The sequence below is a fragment of the Lithobates pipiens genome, unplaced genomic scaffold (genome assembly GCF_037356315.1).
Source record: "Lithobates pipiens isolate NorthernLeopardFrog02 unplaced genomic scaffold, aLitPip1_a1.2 Scaffold_18, whole genome shotgun sequence".
NCBI classification, from domain to species: Eukaryota; Metazoa; Chordata; class Amphibia; order Anura; family Ranidae; genus Lithobates; species Lithobates pipiens.
The window spans coordinates 491,777,134-491,790,723 of record NW_027507758.1 but is presented as its reverse complement, the minus strand read 5'-3'; the positions used below and the strand labels follow the sequence as shown (position 1 = coordinate 491,790,723).

Genomic DNA, 13,590 nt, shown 5'->3' with positions numbered 1-13,590 from the left:
ATAATTTTTCAGCTATGTTATGAGGTTGATTTCACACAGTTGAGTATCATCTAGCACTATTGACACTTTATTAATTCTTTATTACTGCTGTGATAGCACAACAACAGGTAGTTTCTTTATTTTTATGCTATTACACAGCTATATGGGAGGTGATTAGTGACAGAAGCTGTCCATATCCGCCGCTTCGGCCTAGCTCCAGAGCGGCAGCCATCTTTGTACACCTGGCGGCCGTTTACAATGACGGAGCAACCACTTGTAAACAAACCGGCATCATGTCACGACGCCGGTTCCTCTCCCCTTCTGTGTACTGATCTGTACAGTGGAGTGGAGAGATCGGATGGGCTGGATCTGTAGTGCCCACAGCGCTGCTCTGTGACAATTGCAGTCACAGCAATCCCTCCATACTTTTCCAATACCCTGCCAATACTCTGCAATATTCTGCCAATACTCTGCAATACCCTGCCATATAGATCTGAAAAATGATCCGATCTGTGGACTCTGATCCGAGGAACGGAAAAAGCCCAGTGGGAGTGGTTTACCTGCTATGCATTCTGGGAGAGGGTACTCAAGGGACAGACACAGTGGAAGGGGGTTGTTCCCTGACCCAATGGCCCTCCTGGCCTAAGGTGTACCATAACCACTCAACTGTCTCGGGGCCGGTTGGCCCCAGGCCTTGTCACTGAAAGTAGGCCCAGAAGTTCTGGGGCCTTCTGATCCAGGGGTGGTCCTTTACTGTCTTGCCTGCTGGGAGAAATCAGGGGAGGACTTTTCTCAGAGAGGACCAGGCAACAAGGCTGGTATCTCCAGAAGATCCTGGAGACCCAATTGGAGGATGCATCCCAGGTCACCTACCTCACAGTACTGCTGGCTTAGCTGAGAGAAACTGGTACTGTGTGATTATACTTTGACTTTGCAAAGGTTATTGGTTACACAATAGCAGACAACTACATTTCTTCAAGTCTGTGGCAGAGACTCTGACTGAGCATTGTACCAGCTGCTAGGTCAGTGAGAGAGGCCTATCTGATGGTTGAATGAATGACTTGTATAGTGCTACCTATGCAAACTGAATCGCCTCAGGGCACTTTCTTGCCACCAGAATCCATCTGCGGCTTTTTGCATGGTCCTTTACCCCGTAAGGTCCTGACATGCTTACAAACACATACACATATTAAGGCCAATTTTTTTTTTTTTTTTTTTTTTAGACTAGGTCTAATTAACCTACCAGCATGTCTTTGGAGTGTGGGAGGAAACTGGAGTACCCAGAGGAAACCCACGCAGGCACAGGGAGAACATGCAAACTCCAGGCAGATGGTGTCATGGTCAGGATTTGAACCAACAACCCTAGTGCTGCTAGGTGAAAGTGCTAACCACTACACCACTGTGCTACCCGGTAGCGAGATCCAGTCTGTGGAAGCTGTTTGTCCTCTGGTACAAAGAAGTGCCCATGATCCGCAATACAAGATACTTGAATCTCCCTAACCCTCCATCCCTAAACTTGAATTTTGTTAATAAAAGCATTGGGAAAATGAAACTAAGTGTTTGGAGCTGACATCTGTGAACAACTTTCCAATGGGACCCCTATGACGGACACGGTGGAACAGTGAGGTAACGGTAAGCTCAAAAAATTTTAAATATCAGCAGCTCCTTCGGGGGTCAGTGTTACACTTGTGTATGTGTGAATGATTTTAAAATCATCACCAACTGTGCCCCATCACCAGTCATACAATGGAGCATAGCAGATGATGGCTTGAGAATCATTCACACAGGCACAAAGGAGAGAGCACATAGCCTGCCCCAAATATTCATTTCCACCCCCCAGCATGCACCAGTGGCCTAAACTTCCTACTGGATTGGCTGGAGGAAATGTAAATATTCATAACTTTTAGTGGTTTGTGAAATCTTATACAAGTACATAGCAGCCCCAGTTTAGGACAAGGGGACTACATATGGATGTGGGACAGACTCTAAACCTTGGCCAGTGAGCTTTGGAGAGGGTTCTTGCTACAGGTTATATGGATCACCTGGTCATCCCGAAGCTGCAGATCCAAACAATGCATGACCACTGTAAACAGGGTCCTTATAACTGTTTTGTCCTATATGGTTCTAGACAGCTAGAACATACCATGTAGCTCAGGGGTGGCCAACCAGTGGCCCGGGGGCCACATGTGGCCTGCGGAGCCCTCTGGTGTGGCCCGCGACCTCCTGCTCTGGAATGGTGGGTTAGCAAGACCAGATCGCAGGTTGCCGACCCGTCATACCACAGCATCAGTGTTGTGAATAAAGCTGGTGGTAGAGGAAGAAAGTGGCTGCAGAGCAGAGCCCCATAAGCCAATGCTTCCTGTACAGCGCCGGCTTTTGCCACAAGCAGAGTCTATGGCAAAGTTCAATTAACCCTTAGGATAGACACAGGTGCACTATGCTGCACCCACGTTGTGGGTAAACCGCAGCACATCAGTGTGAAAGCAGTTTAGGCCCTTTTCACACAATCGCCCCTACCCAATCGGACCCTCGATTCACCTCTACAGAGCAGCAGATGTAAACAGATTCTTATCTATTTACGCCCGCCTGCCTCCAATCCGATCCCAAAAATCCGATACAAAAAATAGAAGGGAATTCGTCCCCTTCCATCTGGGTGGATCAGATCACAGGGCGTATAGAGTAGCCGTGACCTGTCATCCACCCGCTCCGCTCATTGTGGCCCACGACTGGTTACCAAGTTGCTTAACCACTTGCCGACCAGCGCACGACGATGTACGTCGACAGAATGGCACGGGCAGGCAAATGGGCGTACATGTACGTCCCTTTAAATTTGCCGCCCTGCCATCGGGAGCGCACCACCGGCGGCGCGCTCCCGCGCTGGTCAGGACCTCCGTGAGTCCGGTCGCGGGACCCGTGGACTCGATCGCCGCGGGCATACCCGCGATCGTCTCACGGAGCGGCCAAATGAAGAAATGCCGTTGTAAACAGCATTTCTCCATTCTGCCTAGCAACTAGTGACGCTGATCTCTGCTCCATGTGATTGGAGCAGAGATCAGTGTTCACTAAATGAAAGCCCAACCCCCCCACAGTTAGTAACACACCCCTAGGAACACTTAACCCCTACACTGCCACCCACTGGTTAACCCCTTCACTGCCAGTGTCATTTACACAGGAATCACTGCATTTATATAGCAGTGATTACTGTATAAATGACAATGGTCCCAAAAATGTGTCAAAAATGTCCGATGGGTCCCCCACAATGTCGCAGTCACAATAAAAATCGCTGATCGCCGCCATTACTAGTAAAAAAAAAAAAAATTATAAAAAATTATTAATAAAAATGCTCTAAAACTATCCCTATTTTCTAAACGCTATAACTTTTGCGCAAACCAATCAATAATCGCTTATTGCGATTTTTTTTACCAAAAATATGTAGAAGAATACGTATCGGCCTAAACTGAGGGAAAAAAATGTTTTTTTATATATTTTTGGGGGATATTTATTATAACAAAAAGTAAAAAATAATGCGTTTTGTTCAAAATTGTCGCTTTATTTTTGTTTATAGCGCAAAAAATAAAAACCGCAGGGGTGATCAAATACCACCAAAAGAAAGCTCTATTTGTGGGAAAAAAAGGACGTCAATTTTGTTTGGGAGCCGAATCGCAAAAAGTGGTCTGGTCTTTGACCAGCAAATTGGTCCGGTCTGAAAGTGGTTAAGTGGCCCTCGCTCTTAAAAAGGTTGGCACCCCTGATGTAGCTCATAGTTCGCACTATCAAAAGGAATACTTTTCATGTCATCTCATCTCATCTAGTTAAATATTAAATTGAAAACATTTGTCTACTACAGTCCACTGAACTAAGAAAATATTTATAATATCATCTTAATTCTATATTTTAATGTCACAACAACAGTATATAAAGTAAACAGATACTAAGCCCTGGTTCACACCAGCGTGCTACTTCAGCATGATTTGCACCTCCAATTTGATTGTGGCTTGCGACTTCGTTTAACAGAAGTCTTTGCATGTTGCAATGAAAATTGGAAAAAAGCAATGTAGGAACCTTTTTCATAATCAATTTGAACGGTTCCATTGCTGCCGATGGGGTGACTTGTCATGACAAATCGCACCCGTATGAACGAGAGCTAAATGTGTCAATATGCAAAACTGGCTGCATCTGCACGCAGACCACACCACACTATAGAAGTGATCATTTTTAATTTTGGGGTTTTGTTTCTACCCTACCAGCAGTGAACCTGCAGCCTGCCACCCTTCTAATTTGTAAGCCAAACCAATCAATAATCGCTTATTGCGATTTTTTTTACCAAAAATATGTAGAAGAATACGTATCGGCCTAAATTGAGGGAAAAAAATGTTTTTTTATATATTTTTGGGGGATATTTATTATAACAAAAAGTAAAAAATAATGCGTTTTTTTCAAAATTGTCGCTCTATTTTTGTTTATAGCGCAAAAAATAAAAACCGCAGGGGTGATCAAATACCACCAAAAGAAAGCTCTATTTGTGGGAAAAAAAGGACGTCAATTTTGTTTGGGAGCCACGTCGCACGACCGCGCAATTGTCAGTTAAAGCGACGCAGTGCCGAATCGCAAAAAGTGGTCTGGTCTTTGACCAGCAAATTGGTCCGGTCTGAAAGTGGTTATATCTTCAGAGTTGCCTCTCTTTTAACCAAAGTGCTGCCAGAAGTGCTACCTCATCACTATCATCCTTCTGACCAACTATCCACCTCCACCAGAGCGCCCTTATCTCCTCTCTGTTTTGCACAGGAAGATGGGACAGAGCAGAGTGCTGAGACTCAATTTGAACAACTTTAGGCCCCTTTCACACTGAGGCGTTTTGCAGGCACTAGAGTGCTAAAAATAGCACATGCAAAGCGCCTTCAAATAGCCTCTGCTGTATCTCCAGTGTAAAAGCCCGAAGTTTGAAAATCATTTATCATGTTTATCATGTTCCTTCCACTTCACAATTATGTGCCACTTTGTGTTGGTCGATCACATAAAATCCCAATAAAATACATTTACGTTTTTGGCTGTAACATGACAAAATGTGGAAAATTCCAAGGGGTATGAATTTCCCGCTGTGCCCCCATTGCATGTTCTGTGATTGTGCCCGTGGGTCTTGCTGACTCTATGTCCTCCGGTCTCCCAGTGATCGGGTCACGGAGAGGTAGAATGGGGAGATGCTTTTGTAAACAAAGCATTCCCATTCTAAATAGTGACAGAACAGTCATCTACTGCTCTCTGTCATCTAGAGCAGTGATCATTGTCCTATGTGTTCAAGCCCAGCCCCCTCACAGTTAGAATCCCTCCTTAGGACACACTTAACCCCTTCACTGCCCCCTAGTGATTAAACCCTTCACTGCCATTGTCATTTACACACTAATCAATGCATTTTTATAGCATCGATTGGTCCCAAAATAGTGTAAAAAAATGTCCAATGTGTCCGCCATAATGTCGCAGTCACGATAAAAATCGCAGATCGCCGCCTTTACTAATAAAAAAGAATAATAAAAATGCCATAAAACTATTCCCTATTTTGTAAAAAAACTAAAATATGTAGAAGAATACATATCGGCCTAAACTGAGGAAAAAAAACAGTTTCTTTATATATTTTTGAGGGATATTTATTACAGTAAAAAGTAAAAAATATTGCTTTCTTTCAAAATTGTCACTCTTTTTCTGTTTATAGCGCAAAAAATAAAAATCGCAGAGATGACCAAATACCACCAAAAGAAAGCTCTGTGGGAAAAAAAGGATGTCAATTTTGTTTGTGTACAACGGTGCACGACCGCGCAATTGTCAGTTAAAGTGACGCAGTGCCAAATCGCAAAAAATGGCCCGGTCGTTGAGCAGCCAAACCCTCCGGGGCTGAAATGGTTAATGGTACCGCAGTGACAACCAAGTTGTAGAGTCTTTTACCCACTAATGACACTGACAGGCAAATGTATACTATCTATTGCACTTCGTAAAATCTTGAGTTCTTCGTAATGACCTGTTCTATTCGATCTTATGTTTATTTTTATGATATTTAAATACAGATTACCTCTCCCAATTGAAATCGCATGTGGTGACACATGATATCAAACTTAAGAATGGTCTTCCTAATATAGCCTTCCACATAAGCTGCGTTGAAGTAGAAAGGATAAAAGAACTGTGATGAGTTATAAGCTGGTAAGGCGAAGGTCAGATTGTTTGATTCTCCAAAGCGGAAAAGCATGTTCATGATGGTGCTGCTGGCTGTCTTGTGAGTTTTCATGAAGAAAATATGTTTGTGAGGCTGACATGATTTCTTCTTTATAACATCAACTTTAGAAGAGCTCTTAGTTGGCTTCTGTGCTATATCACTGCTGAAAAAGAGAATATATGTGAGGTCAGGTTTTTTTTTAAATATATTTTTTTTACTCACTTAAATGTAGCAAACCCCCTAAGGAACCATAAGCAGAAATGGGATCCCCCATCCTGCACAGCCAGGCACACCAAATTTTCAGTCTCCCAGAGTCAGAAAACAGTCCAGTACTTTGCTTTTTTGTTTTATTGAGGGGATAAAACTTTGATAGGGATAAATGGGATGCTCGCTTGACTTCAGAAAACTCTTCAGGGACAACGCTTCATATATACAGCTATATACAGTCTCTATGTAGACTCCTCTTCTACCTCGAGACCTTTCTTGCAAAAACAGACTCAGCTGGGACACTTTTAGTGAATCTGGCAAAACACTCAGCCAGATTAAAGCAAAAGCCCTTTACAAGCTGGGACCCCAGGCCTCTTTGGTTGTGTAGCAAAGTCTAGTGTTCATCTTACATCTCCGTGGCTACTGATCCCAGCAGCACCACAACTTCAGGCACTGCCAGCCAACCTAGCTGCAGCTGCCCCATTCACTAGCCCTCCTGGTTACTTCTCCACAGTTCTCCCAGACTGACACCACAGTCCTTCCAAACTGCTCACTCACCAGCCCACCCGGCTGACTCCTCTAGAGACTCCTGGATGTGCTGAACCTCTCCCACTGTCCTCTGCTTGCTCCCGTGCCTCCAGGAAGGATTTTTTCCATGTGCTGTAGAGGGTCCCTCCAGCACCCGAGCCCCCTGCCCGAGGTCACCCCCTCCCAGACTAGGGGGCACCCTCAAGGGCCACCAACAGCCTCCTTAGCACCCCTTCTCTATCTTCCCCCTGACTGCCCCTGCTGGTATGACTCATGAGCATTTAAGAAGTGCCTGCCCCCGGCCAGTCCACTTTGCTGGGGATTGGCCTCATTAATACTCTAATCAGACTCCAAACTCTAGTTCTGGAAGCTTATCCAAGGTTCCAGGGAGCATAGGAAGTTACCAGAGGTGCTGATTGATGAGTCATCCAGCCTCCCTGAGTCACTCAGCCCTGACCCAGATTCAACCCAGGCCAATTTACCTACTATAACTTCTATCTACACTAGCACCTAGCTAGAGGGCAGTGGCATAGCTTGGGGTTGCGGGGGGCATGGCATCGGGCGCAACCTTTAGGGGGGGGCGAAACCCCATGCCAGGCAGTGTGTCACTGCCGGCTCTGTCCCCCTAATTTTTACTTCCTGTGTCCCTGCGGCTGGCACCCTGTGATTCGGCAAATAGTGTCATGTGTGGCAGTCATGGCTGGCCTATCTGTGATCATGGCGGTGCTGGCCTATCTGCCATCGCGGTTTCTCCTGAAGTCCCGTCTCTGCCTCCTCCTCCTGGCTCCCCCTCTCATCCAGACCAATGTGCTGTCTTTACCTACTTCAGACTGATGGAAAACACAAGCTGCAGGTTAGGTCATAAGAGTCGAGTAGTGTTGCTGGCCCCGGGGGTTGTGGATACAGTCTGTAGAAAAGGAGTAGCAAGCCAGAGAGAGAGAGAGAGAGAAATTAGACAAGCAGTTAGAGTCAGTATTGGTCAGTATAGGAATACTGGAGTGATCAGTGTAGCGGTCAGTGTAGTGTAGTGGTCAGTGTAGTGGACAGAGCAGGGATCAGTGTAGTGGACAGAGCAGTGGTCAGTGTAGTGTAGTGATCAGTGCAGTGGTCAGTGCAGTGGTCAGTGTAGTGGACAGAGCAGTGGTCATTGTAGTGTAATGGTCAGTGAAGTGGACAGTGTAGTGTAGTGTAGTGTAGTGTAGTGTAGTGTAGTGTAGTGGACAGTGTAGTGGACAGAGCAGTGTTCAGTGTAGTGTAGTGGACAGAGCAGTGGACAGTGTAGTGATCAGTGGAGTATAGTGGACAGAGCAGTGGTCAGTGTAGTGTAGTGATCAGTGCAGTGGTCAGTGCAGCAGTCAGTGTAGTGGACAGAGCAGTGGTCATTGTAGTGTAATGGTCAGTGAAGTGGACAGTGTAGTGTAGTGTAGTGTAGTGTAGTGTAGTGGACAGTGTAGTGGACAGAGCAGTGTTCAGTGTAGTGTAGTGGACAGAGCAGTGGACAGTGTAGTGATCAGTGGAGTATAGTGGACAGAGCAGTGCTCAGTGTAGTGGTCAGTGTAGTGTAATGGACAGTGTAGTGGACAGAGTAGTGTAGTGGTCAGGTAGGTCATAGTAGTGTAGTGGTCAGGTAGGTCAGTGTAGTGTAGTGGTCAGGTAGGTCAGTGTAGTGTAGTGGTCAGGTAGGTCAGAGTAGTGTAGTGGTCAGGTAGGTCAGTGTAGTGTAATGGACAGTGTAGTGGACAGAGTAGTGTAGTGGTCAGGTAGGTCAGTGTAGTGTAATGGACAGTGTAGTGGACAGAGCAGTGATCAGTATAGTGTAATGTAGTGGTGGCTGGTGAAGTTTTAGGATGGGGGGCGCAAGACCCCGCCCCTTCAGATTTGGCCCATCTCACTTCTCATAAGCCACACCCCTTATCAAATCAACATCATATACCAGGCTGCACATTATACACTGGGCTCTGCCCATCATATACCAGGCTGCACATTATACACTGGGCTCTATTAAAGCAGATGAATCATGTCTATCTTGTGTATAACCACAACAGGCACCTTTTCTGCAACCTGTAAATCACACATATCTGCATTCTGCAACCTGTAAATTGCACATAACTGCATACAGCAGCCTGTAAATTGCACATATCTGCATTCTGTAAATCGCACATATCTGCATTCTGTAAATCGCATTCTGTAAATTGCACATATCTGAATTCTGTAAATCTCACATATCTGCATTCTGTAAATCGCACATATCTACATTCTGTAAATCGCACATATCTGCATTCTGTAAATAGCACATATCTACAACCTGTAAATTGCACATATCTGCATTCTGTAAATCGCACATATCTGCATTCTTCAAACTGTAAATTGCACATAACTGCATACAGCAGATTGTAAATTGCACATATCTGCATTCTGTAAATCTCACATATCTGCATTCTGCATTCTGCAAATCGCACATATCTGCATTCTGTAAATCGCACATATCTGCATTCTGTAAATAGCACATATCTACAATCTGTAAATTGCACATATCTGCATTCTGTAAATAGCACATATCTACAACCTGTATATCGCATTCTGTAAATCGCACATATCTGCATTCTTCAAACTGTAAACGGCACATAACTGCATACAGCAGCCGGTAAATCGCACATATCTGCATTCTTCAAACTGTAAATGGCACATAACTGCATACAGCAGCCGGTAAATCGCACATATCTGCATTCTGCATATCGCACATATCTGCATTCTGTAAATCGCACATATCTGCATTCTGCAAATCGCACATATCTGCAACCAGTAAATCGCACATATCTGCATTCTGCAACATGTAAATCACACATATCTGCATTCTGTAAATCGCATTCTGTAAATCGCACATAACTGCATTCTGCAAATCGCACATATCTACAACCTGTAAATCGCACATATCTGCAACCTGTAAATTGCACATAGCTGCATTCTGCAAATCGCACATATCTACAACCTGCAAATCTTGTTTGGGGGGAGGTATGCTGCCAAACACCGATAATAAGTTATTATCGGTGGTTGGCAGCATACCCCCCCAACAAAATTTAAAAAAAGGGTTATTATCGGTGGTCGTCAGCATTAACCCCCATACCCACCCCCTCTTAAGAAGATTAAAAAAAAGGTTATTATCGGTGGCCGGCAGCATACCCCCCCCTTAGACAAGATTTTTTTTTAAAAAGGGTTATTATTAATAACCCTTTTTTTTTAAAGCTTCTTCTCTGTATGCTGCCGACCACTGATAATAGCACTCTTTTTTTAAATCTTGTTTAGCAAGGGGGTGGTGGGGGGGTTGGGGTATGTTGCCGAGTGCCGACCACCATGGTAACCCTGTGGATGTGGAGAGGGTACCGGCGGCGGTGCTGAATAAATAATGAAGAAGTCATTTCTGCCATGCGATAGCCTTACCTGATCCTCTCAGGCAGGACAGAACAGAGCAGTGCCGTGCAAACTTCACTTCCTTGAGGGATGTCGGAAGCATCGCCCACTGCTCACTCAAAGTGCAAGTCTATGCACTCGCTCAGTCAGTCCATCGCGCCGGCGCGATCGGCTGCGCCACAGAGCGCATTTTTTTTGGCCTTGTGATTGTATAGACGTAGCGCTTCCTATATAGCACTGCGCCTGGCGCCAGGATACAGTGCACATAGGGAGGGAAATTAAAAAAAATATATATATATATGGTCGTTGCCTGGGCGCCCCCTGTGGACAGATTAGTGTAGTGGTCAGGTAGGTCAGTGTAGTGTAGTGGACAGTGTAGGAATTAGGTAGGGTAGTGTAGTGGACAGGGTAGTGGCTAGTATAGGAAGCAAGTAGGTTAGTGTAGTGGTCAGGTAAGTTAGTGTTGGAATCGGGTAGGTTAGTGCAGTGGTCAGTGTAGGAATCAGGGTGATCAGTACTATTGTAGGAAGGGAAGGGACTCAGAGAGTGCTAAAAGCCTACAGGTTAGGGGGCGCAAATTACTTGCCTTGCCCAGGTGCTGACAACACATGCTATGCCACTGCTGGAGGGTGCTACATAAATTACACAAACCATGAATATTATCTGATAAGAAAGTATAACTGTGAAGGTTATATTGAGAGGGTTTTAAAGGACTTAAAAAGCCCTCCAATTGAACCAGTGGGTAACAGTACCGCGTTCTTAGAACAGGAGGTTTTTACATATCAAATGCACTACATATTTCCAAAAAGGGATTACATCTCATTTCAAGACAGTGGATGGAGTCATGAAAATAATTCCTATACAAGTGTATAGTACTGCTACAGCGTGATATAGAGACACTTATTCCAAACTATAAATTACCACAAGTGCCACACACAAAATTGTGAACAGCAGAGGTATCGTGATGTGTAAAGACAAGTAAATTACACATATCTAAAGCAAATTTCAAAATATGAATCAAGTTCTTGAGTCATAAAATAATAAATATGATGACTATCATATAAAGTCAAATAAAGTCTTTTGTTGTATTCTTTTTCACCCACTTCACCAATAAACATCCACTGTGTAATTCTATAGGTTCCACCACCTTGAAACAAAAGGTGTCTGCTGTATCTCAAAGGCTTGCAAATCTCTAGATTCCTGGAGTCGTTTTTAATAATCTCAAAAACTGGACAAGGTCAGTCATCTCCAAATGTGAAGACAAACCACGACAACACAGGCTAGTCGCTCACGTCAAAACGTGCACCTTTAATATTAAAGATCACAACATGCATGTTCCCCTGTAACCAGTTCCATCCTGGGCCATAGTCAAATGACGCTGGCAGTAACACTCTCTTCCTCTGGGTGGCCATCCCAGGGGCTTGGAGTGCGACAATCGGGGATCAGGCGTATCCCTCTTCCTCTTTACCACGTGACCAGCTGTGTCCAATTATAGCCAATCACTTTGAAGCTTGTCGTGCACGCCAATCGTGCGTGCCCCTGGGGGGGAGCAGAGCGCCGATTGGGGACGATGTGTGTCACTCGGACACAGCCCCTCCCCAAATAGGGTAAAGGGCCCAATCACAGCCGGTCACTTTGAAGGAGATCGATGTGCATGCTGTTCGCGCATGCCCCCGGGGGGAAATAGAGCTGCGATCGGGGACAGGCTGGTTCCTCGGACAAAGCCCAGCTCCAATCAGCATAAAGAGCCAGAGTACCTGTCATCCCGTCAGAGTAACTATAATCCCGTCAGAGTAACTATAATCCCCGTATGTGCACCTGACATCCCATCAGAGTACCTGTCATCCCATCAGAGTAGCTGTAATCACATCAGTACCTGTCTCGTGAGCCCATTAGTGCCTGTCATGCAGCCAATTACTATCTGACGTACAGCCCCTTAGTCCCTGACGTGTAGGCCATCACTACTTGTCGTGCAGCCCATCAGTGTCCCCTGTCATACAGCCACCATGTCCCAAAAAGTTTACACTCCAGTAGAGGCATATCAAATCCTAAGCCTGACTGATGAGAGCGGCAGGGAGCTTTCACCGCCCCAGTACTGTTCTGATTCCAGTTCCAATTCTTGTTCAGAATATGAGTCCGCCTAAGGCAGTACATCTGAAACACAGGAGGAAGTGGTCCATCTTAAAAGAAGATGATCTGAAGACTAGGCAGCTACCAGCAGTGCCAGACACCCCAATTGCCAATCGGCAAATGCCAACGGCGCTAGACCCCAGGAGGAGAGGCCCAGTACAAGCCCAGTACAAGTGCGGGAATTTCACACCAGAGAATTCTGGCTCAAACCCCTCTTCTGGATGCCTTTGCAAACCCATTGTGGCTGCCTTCTAGCACTGGGTAGGCCACAATCCCCCCTTTCACAGCACAGCCAGGTGTGCAGGCCAACACCAAAATATTTTCTGAAATCGATTTTTTTACTTTATTTTTCCATGATGAGTTACTTCAAAGTATCATGGACCAAACAAATCTTTTTGCCCATCAGTATATAGAAAACAACCCCAACTCAAGATATGTCTGCCCTTTTGAATGGAGACCCTTAACAGTGGAGGACCTTGGATTGTTTTTAGGCCTTATGCGCAACATGGGGCGTACAAAAAAAGCGAACTGCAAGCATATTGGTCTACCAACCCCATCCACAACATGACAATTTTTTAAGCTGTCATGTTCAAGTCCCGTTATGACATGATAATGTGCTTCCTGCATTTCAGTGATAGCTCGCAGTGCCCCCCAGAAATCATCCTGACTTTGATAAATTATTTAAAATGTGCCCCTAATTTTTTTTTTAATAAGAGCTTTGCCAAACTTTATATCCCTGACCAGAACATCTTTGTGGATGAATCCCTGGCCCATTTTACAGGCCAGCTGGGATTCAAGCAGTATATCCCCATTAAGAGATATGGATTGAAGCTCAACAAGCTCTGTGAAAGCTCCATTGGATATGTACATTCTTTTCGTGTGTACGAAGGCAAAGACTCACAGCTTTAGCTCCCTGAGTTTCCAACATACATGGAAATAAGTGGGAAAATTGTCTGGCAGTTGGCATTCCCACTCTTCCAAAAGGGATCACATTTACATGGACAATTACTAACCAGTTTGCCCTTTTTGCGCCAACTATACCTTCAGAAGACTTTGGCCTACAGTACATCAGGGAAAAATAGGAAGGGCTTCCCACAGTATCTAGTCACCACAAGGCTACAAAGGGGGGAATCAAC

The 13,590-nt window shown here is 45.0% G+C and overlaps 1 protein-coding gene across 3 annotated transcripts in view; it reads right to left on the bottom strand.

Annotated features, from left to right (window-relative positions):
- The window catches only part of LOC143988760 (galactose-3-O-sulfotransferase 2-like), a 51,983-nt gene that overhangs the window by 3,251 nt on the left and 35,142 nt on the right, over nt 1-13,590 (bottom strand). For 2 of the 3 annotated variants that reach the window (XM_077488590.1, XM_077488592.1), the window contains exon 3: nt 6,041-6,344. In XM_077488590.1, the coding sequence (XP_077344716.1) occupies nt 6,041-6,344 (304 nt within the window). The remainder of the gene's footprint in view (nt 1-6,040; nt 6,345-13,590) is intronic. The other variant, XM_077488591.1, reaches the window with a different exon arrangement.